Raw genomic sequence first — 21102 nt, 5'->3', positions numbered from 1 at the left:
ATTTCTTCCACTCTCTTGTGGGAAAATTCGGTCTCTAGCCAATTGTTGATAAAGGCAGCACGTTGTAATTTCATGCAAATGTCATCATGCAGTTTCCTGCAGGAGACCAGGAAACCTATATCTAGCAATGTGCTAACAGCACTTCTCTCAAAGCTGCCCAACTAGTTTGGTGGGAGGCTCCTAAAAACATCTCCTGACTGCAAAGCCAAGTCATCCTTAGCTGTAAAACAGCATTAACACTGGAGATCCATGGCTGTAGTGCTGTGTGTAGTTCCTTTTGAATTTGGTGGTGTCAGGACTTGGACACTGGAGTGTGCAGGCTTCTTGCTAGGATTTAGAGATCCCTAATTCAGAGCTGAGCTAGCTTGCAGAGATACAGCAAATGAATAAGAAATGCATGAGTTTTATGTTGCCTACAGGTAGTAAGTATTTGTTCAGGTACAGAGCCAGCTTTCTGCATGAGGAAGAGTTTTAATTAGAGTAAGAAGATTTCCTTGATCTGTAACAGGAATCCCCACCCAGGGGGTATTCCTTTAAATCACTGGAGCTAAGAATAAGAGTCCAAGAGAGGCTTATCACGTGGTGTGATGTCCCCAGCATGCAGTGAGATGCAAAGAAAGAGATGGAAAGCACAAAGCTGCACACAGTATCAGATCTCTTCAGTAATATATTCCTCCTTTTCACTTCTTTTCTGTTCCCTTTGCATTCACTTTGTTGTTTGCTTTTCCTTTCCATGTATTTCTAAAGACTTTTAGTCATTTGCTTATGCCTCTATCTTTTTCTTTCTTTCTGTATATTGCCTTTCCCATTTCATTCTCCATCTTTTCTTCTGCTGCTTTTATGAGTCCTAGCCATTTTTCAATGCCTTTTTTTAATACCTTTCACTACTTTACTTCTTCCAAACTGTGCTTTCTCCCTGCTTCTTATACTGACATCATTCCTCCACTCATTTCTCTGATTTGCTCTGTATATCCCCTTAGAACTTGTTTGCAATCTGCTTCACTACTTTGCCTCAGAACATTGTACCATATGTGCAAATTCTGACCTTTCTAGGCCATTAGGAATAGAAAAGGTTGGAAGAGACCTCTGGAGATCTTTGAGTCCAACTCACTGCTACAGAAGCTCCCTTGAGCAGGTTGCACAGGAAAGCATCCAGGCACGTTTTGAGTGTTTCCAGAGAAGGAGACTCCACAACCTCTTCAGGCAGCCTGTTCAAGTGCTTTGTCACACTCGAGGTAGAGAAGTACTTCCTCTTGTTGGTATAGGACTTTTGCTCATGGCCCCATTCACTTGACTTCTGCCCTTTAAGTATTTGTAATCACTGATATGATCTCCTTTCAGCTTCTCTTCTCCAGGCTGAACAGTCCAAGGTTTCTCAATCTTGTCTCATAAGGGAGATGATCCAGGACCCCAGTCATCTTTGTGGCCTTCTGCTGGACTCTCTCCCCAGTAACTCTCTGACTTTCTCGAACTGAGGAGCCCAGACATGGACACAGTACTCCAGATGCGGCTTCACCAGAGCAGAGGATCGCCTCCCTCAACCTGCTGGCCGCACACTTCTTAATGCACCCCAGGATACCTTTGGCCTTCTGGGCCACAAAGGTGTGCTGCTGGCTCATGGCCAACCTGTTGCCGACCAGGACACTGAGGTTCTCTGCAGAGCTCCTCACCAGCAGCTCAGCCCCTAACCCGTACTGGTACCTGTACTCATTGCTCTCCAGGTGTAGGACTCTACACTTGCTCTTGTAAAATATCCGAGGTTCCAAACTGCACTGCTGTTCCAGCCAGGCCAATCGCTTGTGTGCAGAGTTTTTCAAGTTTCAAAACCAGCTGCTCATCCCCCAAAACAATTCCTGCTACTGCAAAACATTTAGATGTACCAGTTCTCTTCTATAAAGTGCTGGGAACAGGAAGTGGGCAATGACTGTGCAGCTAAGCAAGTGATGAGATGACTAGACTGCATCACACTGTAGTTTGCAACTGCCTGCAAAAGCCAGCTGTGGCTTGCTTTTTTCCATCAGGCCATTTACCCATCATTGGATAGTAATGCTGTGTTGAAAGGTGAGGTGGAGTAGCTTGGTGATCTGAGCAAGTCCTCGCTTATGCTCACTTTCTCCGTCACAGCCAACGCCCTTCAGTACAAATACATTTCTGTACACAAGCTCCCACACAGGTTTTCCCATGTCCTCCCATGCAATTTCTTGCCCACAGCCCAGAGGCCAGAATGGGTGGAACAGTACAGTACCTTGTAATGGTATTTTTCACATTAGCAGGAGCTGTTCTGATATTTCCTTCTCACATGCTGCAAGTTGAATAGGTTTTACATTAGGACTTCTAAATTCCCATAGGACTGGAAGGGTCTAGGAAACAGGACTAGTACACTCAAATCCAATTGCTGAATGGAACAGGGATTATGGCATAACCTTCCTTTTTGGCTGTATGATGTCCATTATACCAAAAGCATGAAGCTGGCCTGCTGGCTTCAAGGGGTTCACAGAGACAGGTTACATCACAGCTCTACCTGCAACTGTACTTTCTGGCCCTCCGTGGCTATTTGGGCCTATTTGTGTTGTTGCTCGTTGGTTTCCATTCACACTTGGTTCCTTCAAACTGGGCTATGTCATAAGCCTAACACCTTATCTGAACTCACTTGCTAGGTGTTAGTATATCAGATCATCTAAGATACCATTAGTAAAAGCTAAAATTCATGATGATTAGCAGCTTAACAAAGCAAGACTAAATATTTGTCTAGTCTGCACTTGCTAGTAGGAAATAAGAATTATTTTCCAAAAGCAGAGAGAAGAAGCAGATATGGAAAATGAACCAGAGCTTTTCATGGTCTTTTGTAAACTGAGACAGCTTCTTATCTGAAATATCAGCTTGCCTTGCATAGGCTGGGGTACCTTAGTGTTAGTCGGGAGGTGGAGGCAGACAGGTCTCTGCCTGAGGCAGTGTTCCTGTGTGCTTTCATGGGATAGCCCTCCTTGGCAAAGGCACCAACAAGGAGCTCTCTGGGAACATATGTGAATGCACTAAGTGTTCTGATCAGCATGTAAATGGATGGATATGAGCTGGATTGAATGGCTCCTGCACTGCAATATTTTCATGATCTGGAAAATCTGAGAGTGATATCTCAGCTTTTCTCCTTCAGTAAGTCTTGTCTAGGCAGAAAAAGAGAAATGAGGCAGTCTAACAGAGATTTTCATCAGTCTAGCAGACCAGCACAGCACTGGCAATAAAGTGTGATATGGCTTGCTGGATACCTACAACTACTAGACCACAAGTAAGTGCTGAGACACAGAGAAGCTGCACAGACTGTAGGCAACTAGTCCACCTTGCCTATGTACAGACTGCTCAGCTGCCCCATGTGCAGTGCCCAGACCCATGGGAGAAACAGTGCACACCACAGTGATGACACCTCTGGATAACTACAACCCCAACCTCCAAAACAGATCAGACAATGATGGGGCATATAAAACGTTTTCCAGACACTCAGTTATCACTGAAGCTATTGAGATAGTAAAGATGTCTGCAGGCTGTTTCCTCTCAGACAGAATGAAATGAATTCTTACATATTGCATTCTTCTATCCATGTATCAGAATGCCTGATGAAGAGCAGCAGAGACCCCCAGATGCCTGCAAGGACTCATCTCTTGTTGGTTTTGGTGAGTTTGTCTCCTCAGTGCCTTCAGTGATGTGAACCAGTGTATTCACTAACTGTCTGATATTAAGATATATCAGAGACCATTAGAGGCTCACAAAGAGAAGCCAACTGGTGAAACCACTTAATCTTTGTGACTAAAGGCTACTTGTGGTTTGGGAACATCAATAACCAAAACAGAAGTCTCTCCAAATCCATAATAGGCACTGTGCTGTTCTCTGGTATGAGAAGAAAGGAATATGTATAGAAGGTTGCATGTTCCCATTTAGAATTCTCTTTCTAAGTTCTTTCAGATCTGAAGAACCAAGGAATACTCAGTTAAAATGGCCCCTTCTTTGAAGATATATTATTGAACTCATTCTATATATTGACCAACTAGTAACATACTCCTTAACTGTCAGCTATTATCATGTGGTCCAAAAGGGCAATTCAGTCACAGATTTGATTTCTTCATATATTTAACTATGTCCTGAATGAATCTATCAATTTCTGTTCCTATCTTCTTGGAGGTTGAGTGAAGGACAACAGATTGACACTGGATGTACTGCAGACATTTGACACAAGTTTTGTAGTGCTTTATTCTGAACAGTGATTAGGTAAATCAGTACTGAACATATGCAGCAGGCAGTCTTTAGATAGAAATGAAAACTAATTACAATAATTTCATATGGAATTTAGAGACTGGTAATTACAATGTTAATCTCACTCAAGTAAAAGACTTTGTTTCTTTCTTGAACCCCAGAGGTTAGTTAAATATGTGGAGCCTTCTTGGTGCTGAATCCGGAAGCAATAGAAAATCTATCTGAAGACTGTGGCACTTTCAATATTAATCCAAGTGATATCTATCCTAGAACTGCATACCCTTCTTTTTCTCATATATACAACAGAGTTCCTCTCAGCTGCAGTGAACTGGTCACCCCTGCCATGTCTGAAGGAGAATGAGTGAAAAAATCCCACACAGTAGAGTGCAACCTCCTCAGCCTACAAACTGATGTAGCTGACACTGAAAAGTCTTCTAGACGTTTTATTATTGCCTCTTGTGTCCACACGTGCAGCTGCTGGTTCACAGATGCAAACTCTGAGTTGTTCAGCTGCAGTATTTCACCGTGCCTTAGCAGGGTCCAGCAGGGCACCCTGGATCACCAGACTATAGCCAGGTACAAGAGGAGGGTATAGTCCTCCACATGTCCACATTTTCCCCTTTTATAGTCTAGAAATCCACTGAGTATGAGTCTTGAGGGAAGGTATTTTGGATATGAAACAGGAATGCAGCTCTTCCCCACAGAGCCTTTTCCAGCTCCTGGTCTTTCAAAAACAGGCTTTTTGTTCATTTTGTTTTAGAAAAAGGTGTCACAGAGGAACAAAATTCTTGTGAAAAAGGATGGAATACTTCTTAGTAAAATATCATGTGTTCTGCACAGTGGAAATCCTTCAGCTTAATGGGATTAATAAAAGGAAATTAGTTCTGCTGCATATGTAGAGTACACTGTGTTACCCTTCTGATATATGAACCTCTTACAATTCCTTTCAAAGGTGATAGTCAGGACACCAAGCATTACAGGAACACGCATCACCGTAAATGTAATCGTGTTTTTTTCATAATCAATATTCTCTGCTTAAGGGGAACAGAATCTGCCTGAAAGAATCACATTGCGAGTTTTGTTGTGCCTAAACAAAAAGATAAACGGATGGTCAGCTTTAAATTCATCTTTGTGTTGCAGAATCCGATATCCTGGTACCTCTAGAGACTCTCCGCCCTGTTCGTTTACTTCCAAAGAGACTTTATGAATGATCTTCGACAAAACCACACCTTTGGTTTCACACATCTCAGAGAAATCTGATGCACTCTCATCAAAGACATTCGTCATGCCGAGGCTTTCCAGGAGTGGCTTCAGGTCATAATCACCTTCCACACTGAACTTTGGAAGAAATACATTCACTTTGGTGTTGGCCATTATGCTGGGATTGGTCCACTGTAATAACGTCTCAGGGGTGAGTGCCTTTTCCAGCTGAGGACATAAAGAGCAAAGGAAATTAATGTTCCGTTCAGAGAAAGTGGGAACAAAAAGACCATTTCTGAACTCATCACTCCTATCAAACACCAACAAACAAAGTCTAAAAGACAACATTTGCTTGTAGCATTCAGAGTTAACTTACACTCTCAGTTGTACTGATGTAAAGATTATTTAATCCATACAGTAGACTTCCAGAGAAACTCCATTAAATGTTCATACTCTGATTATTGGTTCTTCACAAGCGTTTGCTACGTAATCAGCTCAACAGCCTAATGAAGGAATCCAAGGTAGACAGTCTCTACCCAGGCTACACACACCTGTGCACCAACACAGCTGTGCACGGAAAGCATCATCTCAATACTGTTGTTTTTCTCTCACCTTTTCCAGGCCAGTCGTCTCATCTTCAATGTCTTTGGGGAGCAGAATGAGCATGCTGATATGTTTGTTAAGGCATGGAAGTTCAAGGATTGCAACATTTAACTCTTTTACATAACCCAGGCAAAAAGTAGCTTCCAGATTCATCATTTGCACTGGCTTAGTTTCAGTCTGCAAAACACAAGAGGAGACAATCTAGCACTCCTTTGAATTCACAGAGATGAGAGAGGAAATTTTGCAAGCTTGCATGAAAGCGGTACATTGATTACCATCATGGAATTTGTTGGCTTTCGTAAGTAATGATACCAGCTGTAAGACTCCAGTAGTGAAAGCTGTTTGTACTTTAAGGGGAGCAGTTTTCCTGTGTACTTAATACGGTATACTGGGGATGTGCTTTAAAGGAAAATATTACCTGCTGTTGGTGACCCTTAGTGCTTGTTTCACCAACAGCTTCAAACTAGCAATGTAACAAGAAAACTGGCTTAGGTGCTTTTGCAACAGCATGGAGGTTTTGGCAGGGAGTCTAAGAATGCCATATGGTAACAAACATTTCTCACTTTCTCTCATTGAAATTTCCTTAGCACAAAATTGGCAAATATTTATTTGAGTGGAAGCAGTGCTCTATTTTATTTTAGGACATACCTTGTTGACTTTAAAAGGACATTCTTTGATCTCTGCCTCTGGGAACTTCTTCATCCAGTTTGTGACAAAATAAGCTGCATTAACTAGGAGGATCTGAGTCTGGTCACTTACACTATCCTCATTCAAAATATTCTCCATTTTGCCTGTGAACATGGTGAAGCTGGTCATTAATACAATAAATTATCAGCAGATGTGTTATTTTCACAGAACATGGAAACACTGTACTGAATTAAAATATTTCTGCCCTGCACCTCACAGATAGCAATTTTAATTATAAAGGGAAATTCCAAAACAGAAGCATTTAGTTCCCTAGCTGCAGCTTCATGTTTGAAGTGGAATTGGGGTCAAGATAGATATTCCAAGTGACATTTTTACTCGGTTTACATAAAACAGAATAAAAAATATGTCTACTACTTTTGTTTAGTACTTTAAAGAAGGTACTGAAACTTCAGTGATATTCATCAGATAGAACTGAAAAAATATTTCTCATTTGGAGAGCAAGACTTCCAGGGAGGTTCCTGTTTTCCACTCACTTTTGGAGTGATACATGAGAATAAAATAACCCAAATAAGAAATATCTCTAACTATCTAATTGCAGTTCATAACCAAATAATGCCATGGATTTCAAAAAGAGAACGGAATTCTTTCCGTCACTTAATTTTATGTCTGTTCAAACACTGTCATAAGATACTGAATTCGGAGTGCTGTGTATTTTAGTCTCCACTCATGCATAAATCACACAAGCAGTGCAAAGTACTTCCCCAGAGGTACCTATGTCACCTTGGGATGGACCAGATGTGACTCAGGCACCCATATTTTTATATTTGTACCACATGAGGGCAATAGGCAGCAACCGACCCTGGAGCTACCTGTGAACAGCATGTACATAAGCTCTGCCTTGGGCACTGTGTACCAGACCTCCACCTGCATACACTGGGCAGGTTCTGCCCGGGAGCCTTGATGGTCACTGAGAGGTGCTTCTTGTGACTTAGTGGCTCAGAGGCACTGCAGGAAAAGCACAGCCCTATTGCCACAGGAGCATCTCCAAGTAAGAAATATATGTCCACCTGTGGTCAAAATCAGCTGCGCTGCTGAGATGAGCTACTAATTAACAGCTTGAACTTCAGAGTCCAGTACATACCCTCCATTAGAGAACGGGGACAGGATTTGATGTACTGATGTCAGATGTTTGTGAAGCTCCACAGCCAGGAGCTGTCATTCTCCCACACTTTCCCAGTGAAAACAAATGAGATGCTTTGCCAAAGGCTAATGCAAGGTCTGCCTCCAGAAATGCCACAGCAGTAAAGTAAATGATTTAAAAGCATGCTAACGTGGCTAATCCTCATGAATCCAAATAATAGGTGTAGTCCCATTGCTTTCACTATATATTTATTTCTAAAAGCAGTAGTTAGGAGATGTCACGGTATCATGACATGATATCATTCTTCAAAGCGGTAAGCAGCATCCCTGAGGTTAGGCCCTACTCACCGTCAGTGAGCTCTGAGAGAGATTTGTTGATCTTCTGTCGTGTTTCCTCAGTTTTTTCTTTGAACTCCACTAGTTCCAGCTCCGATGGAAAAGGCCTCTTTGTGGAGTTAACAAAGTCCTGAAAGACACGAGGTACCAAAGCTAACCTCCCTTAAATGCTCTTTACCAGATGACTCTTTACATGGCCTACAACATCAGTATCCCAAGCTTCATTATGGTGTAGGCAGAGAGTATATTACAAAGGACAGCTAATAAGAAACAGCAGGTGACAGCCAGGATACACGGCCGCATTCAGCAGATTGCTCCCCAGACTGTCTTCAATCCAGTTACACTAGCTGCTGAAGTAGCTTTGGTGTTACAGGAGTGAACACACTGCCCAAGTTTGAAAGGACAAAGCGGCCTTCAGTCTGGACCTGGGCAAAAGAAAGGGATGAGACAAGGTCCACAGGCTGCTCACAGAGTGCCTATCCTTGTCAGATGGCATGCCCACTGTGGATGGGACCAAAGAGCAGGCAACCTAATTATAACACCATTTATGCAGGTTGTGAGTCTTCTGAAATATCGCTTCTAGGCTGAAGTTGCCCTTGCTTGGGGTCCTATTCAAAAGCAACTCTGATAAATCAAACACAACATTTTTCTCAGTTGTTTGCAAGGTCCTTAAGTTTCATGGCAAAACAACACCTTCCTCACTTGTGTTGTTTGAATAACCAGGCTTGTGCCTCCTCAGTTAGATTAAGAAAACTACTCTTTATGTAGTAATTACTTGGGTGTGTGGACTAGACACACACTTGCACCACCATCTTTATTTAAAATCCTTCCCAGTCATACTTACATTGCAAAGCCCTTGATGTGGCATAGAAGTAACACTGTATTCAAAACCTACTGGGTCTACTGACCTAAAACATATTAATGAAAGAAGTGCAACTGTAGCAGTGGCTGCATTGCTTGGGGTCAAGCAGAACAATCATCCTCCTACAAACTTTTATTATGCTGTTCATCATTTGAGTCTAGTCAAGTAAAAGGAAATAGTGAGAGAACGTATTTTGTATAACATCGAAGTCTGGTTGGTCAAGCAATTCAAGCACATTTCTGCAGTACTTACTGTGGTAGGACTGAGAGACTTGTCTACAAAGAGCCGCTTGACCATTTTCAGTGCAAAGAAAGAGGTGAGTTTGGAAACATCTGCAGTTACCGTTTGAAACCCAAAAGAAACATCTTTGACGTCTTGTAAATGGAGCACCTGATAATGAACATAATAAAAAACTGATCAGCTTTCTTTTTATCATCTAAAAATTCAGAGAATCATGGTATCATTAAGGTTGGAAATGACCTCTAGGATGATCTATTCCAATCCATCACCACCATGCCCACCAAACCACATCCCTCAGTGCCACATGTACACATTTCTCGAACAGCTTCCTGGGCAGCCTGCTCCAATGCCTCACTGCTCTTTCAGAAAATAAATTTTCCTAATATCCAAACTGAACCTCCCCTGGTGCAACTTGGGGCATTGATCTCTCATCCTATTCATGCTACCTGGGAGAAGAAGCCAGCCCCAACCTCACCACAACCTCCTCTCAGGCAGTCCTCTCAGAATCTCCTCTGAGATTCTTCTTCTCCAGGCTGAACTGATCCCAATTCCCTCAGCTGCTCTGCTGTAAGACCAGTGCTCCAGTCCCTTCACAGCTTTGTTGTCCTTCTCTGGACGTGCTCCAGGCCTAACAGCTCGGCAGTAAATAATGTTTGTTTGTGACCAGAGCTTTGACTTTTTGTATTTAAGCTAACAACACAACCTCTCACTCTTATTTATTACTAAAAAAAAACCTCATTTATTTGACATCCCCACATAAATCTAAAGACTTCATTCTATCAAAACTTCAACCAAAAGTGTTCCCTTCCTGTGAGCAGTCCAAAGAATCCCATTGAGCTGTTAATACTAGTAATGTGATCTAGTGAAATACAAATCTGTGGTGCGGAGCCATGTTTTCATCAAACTCACATTCTTGTCCAAAAATCTGGAGTTTAGAGTTTAGAAGCCAGATAAATAAATGTTCCAGTTAGTTTCCTTTCTGCAAATGGGCTACTTCTTTGAAAACTGCTTAGCAGATGGCAAGGTTTGCTGATTATTGACACATGCCGTTGTGTGGTATTTCAGCAGAAATCAATCAGATAACTAGGTGAGCTTTGGTAGACAGAATGTAAGCTAGAGGTACGGCTGCTGACCCACCTCCCAATTCCTGGGAATCACATGCCCAGTTCAGGATGTTCTAACATGACCTTAAACTCTCTGCTTTTAGGTGCCTCCCTGCTGCAAGATCTTTGAGAGTGCATGTTCCATTAAAAACAGCCTGCCCAGCCCTTATCATCTTTCCCAGTCAGCATTAGTGACCTTTTCCCTTTCAGCCTCACTCCTGCTCTTTCTCCCTCAACACACCATGTCTTTACAGACACAGTAAATTACCTCTTGAGAAATGTGAAATGTAAGTGCACTTGTGTAACAGAACTCTATTTGTGGATGTGGATGTTCACTTACTATGGGACAGTTCAATGCAAATTGCAGGCACAAGTGAAAGTGAAATTAAGCATAGGATAATATTTTACGTTTTTCCATTGGAAAGACAGTGCTTGAATTTTGAAATGGTGAGGAAGCTTTGGGGTGTCATTTAAACTAGAAATAAGATCTAAAAAACATTATTATTTTTTTTTTTTAATAATCCTATTTGGGAAAACACCCAGCAGGCCTTTGTGGGTATATCACTTTGTTGCTGTGTAGATAGGCTCATTGCAATCTGTAGGATGAGTGGAGGCAGTGTGCCATCAGGGAAACCAAAGGTACAGGGAGGAACTGCTAAAGGAAGCAAAATGTATTCAAATACGTGGAATGCCCCTGAGACCCAGGTGATAATCAGCATATAAATGCAGGCTGAATTTGCTTCTCATTCACCTCTAGGTAACTGCAGAGACTGTGGGCACTGGAATAAAAAGAGGCTGTGTAAATCCTGCCTCTCACAGAGGCAGTCGTGCAACCTCTCCACACCACAGAATGACCTCAATACACTCATTGCACCATCACCATGATGCAGCTTTGTGGTGCTGTAAAACCCTTGAGCATCTAGTGCTGTTTGCAAGGCAAACTACTATTCAAGCTGCGCTGCCTCCTACTGCGTTATCTTCCTCTTAGCTGTATGGCAGGAGAAAGGGGAAATGGCAGAGAGAACAGCTAAAATCACTTGGTAATGGCAAAATTATTTCCAGTCCTGTTAAGCTTAGGCAGTCCTGAATAACCACAAAACAATTATCCAGAAAATGCAGTGACTTCAGCAGTGACCTTCAGCCATAGTCAGCACTCTGCTGAAAGGAGCCAGCGCCTTAATGCAATTGCTGAGGACTCTGCCATGTCCCCATCCACCCTGTAAATGCTTGAGAAAGCTTTTTTTCCGTGTGCCAGTGATTTTCAGCCTCCTTGGTTGTGTGGAGCCATGGAGTGTGGAAACATTCTGGAATTTTGGATGGATAGTTTCTATCTGGTTGAAAAGGGAACCAGCACACCTGTACAGTATTAACAAGAATAAATAGGAAAGCCACCTCTGATAGCCACATAATTTTGCAGCTACAGAGAAGGATGCTGGCAGCTCACCTTTTTCATTTGGTCTGCAGTGTCACCCTTTGTAGCTTTATATGCCAGAGCCAAAGACGTGGAGGTACACAGTGGGGCAAAGACAATATTGGCTGTTTTGTCCTTCTCGCATAGCTTTTTGAACATATCAACAGCAAAGGCAGTGTTTGCTAGTTGCAGAGCATCCATTGTCATTCTGTAACAGAAAAGGATAAAGAGAGATGACCCACAGAGTGAGCTCCTGTTGCAGCGGGGCTGGCAGGTCACTGATTTCCGTGCTGAAGGAGGCTGGACACCAGTATGGGGACGGTGCAGCTTGAGCCCACAGTGGGAGGCAAAAAAAGCCTGACCAATCCTGTCCAGTCTCAGACACCATCAGCAGCTCTTGAGGAGAATCTCATCCATGCCCAACCAAGGTAACACGAGTGGCTCAGTAAAAGCCCTTACCTTCAAGTGCCAGCTGGCAATTCTGCGTGCTGTATGGAGCCAGTATTACCAGATGTACGTGGAGAATCTGGGTTGGTCAGGGTGACCCACACATATCGAGTTACATTGGATAACATATGGATTTAATCTGTTTTTAATTGATACTCATCAAATATGCCAACTTATAAGGCACTTTGCCTATGCTTTGGGCCCTTCTAGTGCTTTCATAGGCCTTTAGAAGTCTCACAGTCTTTCCCGTCTCTTGCTTCATGTCTAGTTGTTCATTAAAGCTTCAGCTGTGGCACATCCTCTCTCTAAGGGGTGATTCCCTGTTCTCCCTACCCTTGCTAGAAGTCTCCAGAAAGCTGTCTGGTCCTGTAGGTTGAGATCATCCTAGAAACTCTAAGTACTTAGCCTCCTACATAAATACTGCTGTGTGCCCATTCATCACTCACAATGATGACTGCGTATATTTTCCTAGCAGTTCAGAGTGACTGCAATGCTGCAGGGCTGTTGGCTGATGCATGCAGTCAGGAATGGAAAAAGTGGTGCCAAGCGACAGATGTTCTGGGCCGTGTTCTGGGAATGCCACGGAATATTCTGGTCTTCCTGACTGCTTTCATAGATCTAAAACTGCACTTTGGTGTAATTCCATTTGTGTAGATTAAAGACAACAAAGGTAAATCACACAATTCAGTCAATATCATGTTGAGCTTAAGAGCAGCACGGATATGGAAGATGTGGCACAGTGAGTTTGACACTCTTCTACCTCAAAATCACGTGTCCCTAAAGAAAGGGAAGGGCAGTCTGATAAATTGGTGCTCAACAGTTCTGTCTATTGAAAGAGACAGAAAGGAAAAGGAAAAGATGAATACTTCAAAAGAGCAAAGATTTCAAACAGAACCCAAAAAAATTCTTTAATATGTACTCTCCCCAGGAAAAAAAAAAAAAAGACAAAATATTGGAATTTATCTGGCATGGAGAGGTGATTTTAAAGTTCTATTCTTATTCAGACATCTATTTACAATACATTTCAGGCTCTGAAACAGAACATGCAGCAGGAAAGTTGGCTATTTGTTTGAAGCATTCCCTTGGTAAGAGGTTTGCTGATCTTCCACGAAGCACCTGAAGGACAGGGATTTCTCTCAAATGACTACTAAATGCTGCAGTCTTAAACATTTACCTTGTTCATACCTTTTGCATCCTAGATTGAATCAGGTGAGTAAAGATCTCACCCGATGAGAGCAGTTAGGTAAGTCAAGACAGAAATGGGAAGAGGGGACATATGGGCAGGGAACTGCCTCCAGAGCAAGGACGCCTGCTTCTGACCACTCACTCTCATCCCTGCATTCAAGAGCATGTGTGCTACTGTCCAAACTTTGCTGAATATCAGACTCCACTGTATAGAGATGCTGTGGCTGTTTTGGTAGTTGAGAGTAGAGATTTCCAAAATAATCTGTGGTATTTATACATTTTTATAGGAATAACAGAACAGGGGAGTATTTTCATCTGCAACACAGCAGAGAAAACTTTGATTTCCATGTAAGACCTGTAGAAAAGGCCTTCACGTCTTTGTTTTCATTAACTTACATATGTATGTATTCCATATACTTAATAAGGCACCTGGCTTAATTTTAGCTAAAAGACGCTGTACAAAAGGTTACTGAAATGTATTGCACAATCTAATTAAGTGGAAAAGGATACTGGCATAAAATCAAGGCTTTTAAAATCCAAATTTGAAGAACACTTACCTACCAGTGTCCTCTCACACAGTGCTCTGATTGTTGGTATTAGCAACAAAGTATTTCCTAATTGCCTCCCAATTGCAAAGAAAGCAATTTATCTTGAGGAGGGAAAAAAATAAAATACACAGCACTGGAGAAAGTCATCCCCAAATAAAAATGAAGAGGAGGATGTTTACAACATGTAGAGGACTCCTGTAAGACACTTTTCAAGCAGAATGGGTCTGTCCATCTCCCATGACACTGGCAGTGTCCCAAGGTGCTTGGTAACAAAAACTACCCTGGGAGATCCTGTTTTGTAGTGTCAGCAGCAATCAAGATGGTGTCAGAGTGAGGTTTGGGAAATGTTCTCAGAGTTTTTTCTGGGGGTAAAAGCGAGAACTCAGTGCCAGTCAGCGTTACAGACATCTGTGTCATTCCTGTGGTCACAGCTTCTCACATATAAAAGCAACTAATTACCAGAAAAGTCAAGCTTGCTAGAAATGATGGACCCTGCATACGTCAAAGAAGAGAGCTTTGGGCAAAACAGTGGCAAAGGCAGTAAAAACAAATATGAAGATCTGGGACTGCTGCGGAGGGAGTCGCTTGGAACAACAGAATAAAGAAGCATATGTGAAATCATCCTTTAAAGTGCCTTTCTGCACTTGCTTGACACAGGCATGCACTTCTGTGCACCTTACATAAACTGCTCTGAACAGGATGCCTGCCTTATTTTTCCTTTTGAACTCACTCTCTTTAAGGGCACTTTAAGGAGCACACAATCCATACGCATACTTTCTCTGTCTCAAGTAAAAATTTAAGAAATGGGCAAGTACCAGCTTCCCAGGTATTTCTCACTGAGGAGACTGTGGAAAATTACCCAAGGAACCAAGAATGTGTCATTCAACATCTACCATTCTCAGGAAGATAAATACGTATAATCTCATAATGCCAGAATGATGTGTGCAGTTTACCTGAAAAATATTTCATTTGCTAGTGGAGTAAAATATCCCTCTTTAGTTATGGTTGGCCTGATGATATTTTCAATTCCAATCTCCCTTACAGACTAAGAAACGATAGGAAATCATAATAACTTCAAAGCATTTCATGTTCCTTTCTGACTTCATGCCAGAAATGCAATCCTGCCTTTCTAACATCAGCATTTTCAGCTACATTGGCAAATGACCTGCAGTGATATTAAAATGTGCATGTGCTACCTGCATTTCACTCTCCTGGGTGGCAAAAGATTCAGAGTAAGGAAATTAATTGTGAACTTTTGCAATATTAAATGACACCCTTCTAGCTTACACCAGTGAAATTCTGCACCAGGACACAGAAATTTTTTTTCTGGTACCATTCAAGGTGGATCATTTTCTGCAAGTTTTCTGTGTTCCCCTTCAGTGAGGATACCTGGAGGTACTTCATGGTGAACCTTTTACAGACCTTCTGTTCACTCAGTAACTGCTGACATTTCTCAGTGCCTTTGTTACGCCAAGAGAATCTATTCCTGGTAATGGCAAGGCTTATCACTCTTACCGTTTCTTTCTTTTAGTGCTACTACTGATATAATGCACATTCAGAGGATTTTGTGGGAGAAAAAAACCCTTCAGTTTCACCCTGCAGTTTCAATAAGGGCTGGATAGCAAAGAACAATCTCTATCTCACCATCTTTTTTAACTGCATCTGGTCAGTCTTCTTTTCTAATGCTCCATTTATTAATGGCATATGACACATAGGAGCTCATGGTGTTCATATGCTTGAAAGGAATTTACTGCATGAAATATTACAAAATCTTGAACCTCTTTAAAGCCCTGAGCACCCCAAGCTGTGTCAGTGACCCCACTACAGCAGGTTCCGGCTGAGTGAGAAAGGCTGAGGCCCCCCTCAAGACAAAAGCCCATTAGGTACCCATGAGCGGTCCCAAAAACCAGGCACGGCTCCTGAATCAGTAATCACAGGAAACTCTCACACAGGGAGGAGTAAACAGAACTGGAAATGAAATTTCAAGAAGGGCTGTTTGGATACTGGCTGAGTCCCTGCTTTCCCAGGAGAGCAGCAAGTCAGCATTCTGAGAGGCCCGCGGCACAGTGGCACCTTCTATGCACAGGCAGCCTGTGATCCACCCAGCTTTGTTTAAAGCTGTGGTGGGGCCACAGAGTTCAAGAAACACGTTCAGATACAGGAGGAAGCTGAGAGGCTCTAGAATCAGTTCAGAAAAAAATAATGTAAAGGAGCTTAGTAGCATAAGACTCTATTTTTGCTTTGTCACTCTTGAATGCAACCAACAAATAAGGCTTTGCTTACTGTTTGCTTAGTAAGTGAAAAGCTAAAGGTAGCTTATCTTCTAAAAATTAATCAGAAGAACAGCAACATTTCTGCGGAAACCTGACAAGTCACGTCAGCTGAATGGTAAGAATCATCTGATAAAGCAGAGCAAGCATTTATTTCATTCTTGCCTTTGCTAAAGAGCCCTGAGGAGAGCACCTGGGGCAGACAGGGTGGTGGCCATCCAAGCTGGGCTGGTAGTGGGACTGCGCACCAGGGCTACAGCTCAGGAGCTGTGAAAGAACACCCCGCAGTCATTTCAGTTTAGAGAAATGATATGAAAGAATACTTATTCACAAGTAGGGCATTCCCCCTCCAAAGTAGCTCATTTGACATGACCTTACTGGAGCTCTTGCTCAGATAACACAAAATATAAAGGAACAAAACTCTTGTGAGCCTCTTCTTCCTACTTCTGCACAAATGGCAGCTCTCCACCAGGCAGGCTACACAGCACCATGACAAATACACGATCTCCTCTGAACAGATATTTCTCTGAGGAATGCACAATATCAGACTGATGCTTTACTTTAGTGAGATCAGGGTGTTCATCAGGTTGGGGAAAAAGCACCATCAGCAACACAATTGAGAGAGTCACGCCAGGAATAAGAGAGTCTCAAGAATATGCTTTATTGTGCCTCACAGTCAGTGAATTTTTCCAACTGGATGAGCACACTGAAGATAAAGTAGGTAATTAGCAGACTTAAGTACTTGTCCTTTGAACAAGCAAGGCTTAGACAAAGCAAAGAGAGCAAAGCACACAAAACCCATGCAGAAAGCAAGAAGAATATTCTTTCGTAAACTTCTAAAACAGTCTACACCTACCTAGAGATATGGAGCACTTTCATGGCATCATATACAGCCTGTTTTTCTGATTCAGGAAAAGCCATTTGGAACAGCCAACAGGTAGTCTAAATATTCCAATAATTCCTTCGCAGTCTCACCTGACAGACCCCACTGACCGTTTGCAATGAATTGTTTCAAGGAATGTAGACAGACAAACACAGCAATGCTGGGACAAAACCAAAATGTAGTTTTAGCAGGCTTTTTTCCACCCTTAATTTCATATGCTGTCTTTTCATACGAGCTTCCTTATCCTGCTCATTCTCTGCGATTGCATTTCACGTCAGAGATTTTATAACTATTAGTTAGGCATCAAAGTATCAGAAGAAAAAATGTTGTACTTACTTTGCAAGGGTATAATCCTGGTAAATGAATCAATGAAAAGGGTCCAACACGAAGAACTAGAGACCTGTGGTGAAACCTTGCTGAGCAGAAGAGTCTGTTAGCTTGCCTTGCTCATTGACACCACTCCCACTTTCCCAGCCCTAATTACGCACACACTCTCGCTTTTTTTTTTCTTTCTTTTTTTTTTTTTTCCCCTTAATCATTCTTCAAGCAGCTCCTGAACTGGAGGAGCAGTATGAGTCACACCAGAATTGTCTTTGTCTGCCCAGCTACTGAACACAACAACATGCTCCAGCAGGAAACAGCAGCCTCGGCACGTTGCCTGCAGCAAGTGCCCTACAAAAGGCACCAGACAAGAGGGAGCAACGACTCTGAAAGAGAGGGAACCGGAGTGAAGGAGCAGTTGAAGGACTTTCTGAGCAAAACCAGTGCTCCAAGGTACATTGGAATTGCTGCGATTTGTAAAAACTTGTAATTGTGAAGAAGACACACAGGAAGGCAACCAAAATGTGTGATGGCAATCCAGTACTTTGCGTCTGTGTATGCATTAAGGTAATGTCTCAATGTTGTCTTTGTGAGGGTTGTGTGTTGTGCTTGGTTGCCTCAAAAGCCCAAGGCCACAGTGGAGCTCATGCTCAAAGAGCATGCCCATCTTTTTGCTCTCAAGCAGGAGATTTCAGCTGGGAGGGAGGAGGAAGCCACAGCTCCTTTCCAGCATCTCAAGAATGGGAACCACTGGATTCAGGCCTCAGTGGCCACATGATTATTGATGAATCCAATGGAGAGGGGAGAAGAAAGGGAGAGGGAGAGGTGATAGTGCAGCTTGACAATCCCATTTGATTTGAAAAATGCATGTGGTTCTTAGCAAGGAAAAGTAGCCTACCCTGCTCCACACTGCTTCTCCCACCACAGAATCCAGCTGCCCACCACACTAACAAGGACTTCCTGGAGTCCACGTCAACTTTCATGAGGAAAGTGCCACCCACAAACACTGCTCCTGTCCACATCTCACTCACCCCAGGTGTCCCTGTATGCCCTTAGACTACTGATGTGCTACAAAAAAAGTAAACACGGTATTACTGAGCTTGCTTTCAAGATTGCTGTGCTGGCAAATGGAAATGCTAGGAAACCAGAGTGTGTGTCTCCTCTGACATGATGCCTTCTTGGTGGCAGTGGCAACTGAGGAGTTGTTATCTCCTTCTGGAATTACATTCCTGTTTTGTTTTGAGTGCAAATCTGAGGTTTGCAAGGGACGAGCACTGGAGCTTGGCCTCCCAGTTCATCTTCCTCAGTCTGACTGTTTGACAGCTAACTGCATCAGCTTGTGCATCTCCTGCATTTACCTGTCACTGAATTAGTCTTGTTTGGTTTGTCCTCCAAGAATTTTCAACACACATCTATTGCAACCTATATTTTAATCAAGTTTGAAAAGATAATAGAATCAAGAACAGGATTTTTCTTTACCCGGAAAAAAAAAAATCAAAGCTGTTTTGAAGCTCCCTGTGAGTTGGACACCTCCTGTCATGATGTTGTCTCAGGAAAAAAGATTCCAGAGAGACAAAGCAACATAGGAACAAGGGATGTGCAAAGTGAAACGCCGTCATTATTGCAGTCCAAAGTTTCATAACACAGACAAGCCACACTCTTCTAAAAAAGCAACAGTGGACCTTTGATCTTCCTTTTCCAGGTCACCAACATTTTCAGGTGTTCAGCAGCCCAAGGGGAAACACAAGCAAAGGCCTTGCTGGGCACCAGAGCACAGCAGCCATCCCCATGTGCCACCACCTGGCTCTGCGGTGTGCAGGAGGCACGCAGCCGCCGCTGACACTCCTGTCATTCCGTCTGCTTTCAGCCCCAGATCTCGGCTCACCCTGCCACTCCTGCAGGGTGTTGTTCCTACACGCTGCTGAGTGGAAAAGACGAACAGCTTCCCTCCTCCCAGCCCTGGACTGGCTTGTTTGCAGCAAGGAACGCTCCTGCTGCTTAACACAGTGCTATGAAGTAGTTCAGCTCCTTCATGGAGTCCAAGCGACTGCTGTTGTCTTTTTTTCTTGTTTTATTTCCCTAGTGCATTGATGCTCAGCACATGTCTGATTGCAGATTTTGTGCTTTGGAGACCACACAGGAAGTTGACTACAAGTGGGACGGAATAATGAGCAGAATAAACTGGGGCGTTTTTATTATGCTGCCAGTCACAAAGGGTGCAACCCCTTTTCACCTAGCTACAGCTTTTACAGCAAGCCTGAGACCTTAGAGGGAGCAAATAACAGGTTGTTTGCATGCCTTTATTTCAATACGACAACCTGCTTCCTCAGCACAATTAGAAAAAACAAAGGGTAAAATCACAGTGTCTGTAAGTTGGCCTATACAACTGAAGTACAATAGCACTCAGAATAATCAAGTGTCATTCTATGATTGTATTGAGAGAAACACAAACTGAGCAGCGGCAAACTGACCTCTCTTTTTTTCCTCTTTCTTTCCAAGGCACTGAGATACATGAGGGATGGTGTCACATAGCAACACGCTGCTTCAACATGTACAGCAAGAATTCAGGCTTCTGCAGACATGTCTGCTGACACAGAAGTGTTCCTCACCAGTGAATATTTCTAGTAACAGACAGGAAATTAATTGTATTCACTTATTTTACTAAGCCTGTTCTTGTATGGGGTATACATCTCATCAGGAAAAAATAATAATAATAATAAAACAACTCTGAAATAATGGGCGACCAAACAGCTGCCAGCTTTCAGTGAGAACAAAGCCTTTAACCTGGAGAACAGGAAGTGAAAGATCCCATGTGCTGGAATCTGGTCATTTGGCATCTGTCCTTTTCCCTAAAGACACTGCTCCCAGTTCTTAGCACTGGGCACAACTGGCCTTGGTACAACACAGATAAATCAGATGCAGAGAAACAGTGCTTTGAATTAATTACTTCCAACTGAAGCATCTGTAATCCAGTCCTTCCAGGAAGAAAATATTGTGAACCCCCACACACGTGCACTGTGGTTCAGAGCACCTTCTCACAAGGACAGGGACAGCACTGTTCTGCCTTCATCCCTGCTGCCCATAGTGACTGCACCAGGTTCCTTTTGCCAGGTTGTGGCTAGGGCTCAGAACAACCTGAATGGTGCTTGTCTCAGAAAAAAAAAAAACAAAAAACAAAAAACAACACACTTAGGTTTGTCACCTTTCCTCAATAGTTTTTTTTTAACTCAGAGATACTTTCAAACCTTTGTTTGCCCTGAAGTTTCAAGCCCTGATGTGCTTCTTTCTAGTCCTGTTTATGTGAACAGAGTTGCCTTATTAAAAGCATATTGCCACTGTGGTGCATTTATTGAGGATGCTTCCTCTCCACAGCCACATTACGCTGTGCTCAATTATAGCTCTGGGGAGAACACTGACCAGTGAACTACCAGCACCACAACAATCTATCAGTTAGCTCCTAGCTGAGTGTAGGCGTGATTTCAAATTATCAGGGGCTCACCTACCAAAGGAAAACCTGCATGGGGGTAGGATTGCTCACGTAAGCAATGTGGAAACTTTGAAGGGCGAGTAGATCACATGGGCACAAGTGCTGTTCCCACGAGTAGCAGAGACCAAGCAGACCTCTCCCTCTGGCACTGAACTGGTTACAGGCTGCAGCATTAG

At 42.8% G+C, this 21102-nt stretch overlaps 1 protein-coding gene across 1 annotated transcript; it reads right to left on the bottom strand.

Annotated features, from left to right (window-relative positions):
* Nucleotides 1-4243: 4243 nt before the first annotated feature.
* SERPINB5 (serpin family B member 5) lies at nucleotides 4244-17565 on the bottom strand. The gene is made up of 7 exons (XM_042808599.1): nucleotides 17455-17565; nucleotides 11819-11993; nucleotides 9284-9421; nucleotides 8182-8299; nucleotides 6694-6836; nucleotides 6055-6222; nucleotides 4244-5670 (listed from the first exon to the last, which is right to left on the bottom strand). Exons 2-7 carry the CDS (start codon nucleotides 11990-11992, stop codon nucleotides 5278-5280), a joined length of 1134 nt encoding a protein of 377 aa, XP_042664533.1. The 5' UTR covers nucleotide 11993; nucleotides 17455-17565; the 3' UTR covers nucleotides 4244-5277.
* Nucleotides 17566-21102: the final 3537 nt, after the last annotated feature.

The sequence above is a fragment of the Centrocercus urophasianus genome, unplaced genomic scaffold, assembly GCF_019232065.1.
Source record: "Centrocercus urophasianus isolate 14NV4802_14NV808 unplaced genomic scaffold, USGS_Curo_1.0 seq_11, whole genome shotgun sequence".
In the NCBI taxonomy this organism is placed as follows: Eukaryota; Metazoa; Chordata; class Aves; order Galliformes; family Phasianidae; genus Centrocercus; species Centrocercus urophasianus.
Note: the sequence above shows the minus strand (reverse complement) of the source record. Positions and strands in the feature narration are given on the sequence as shown.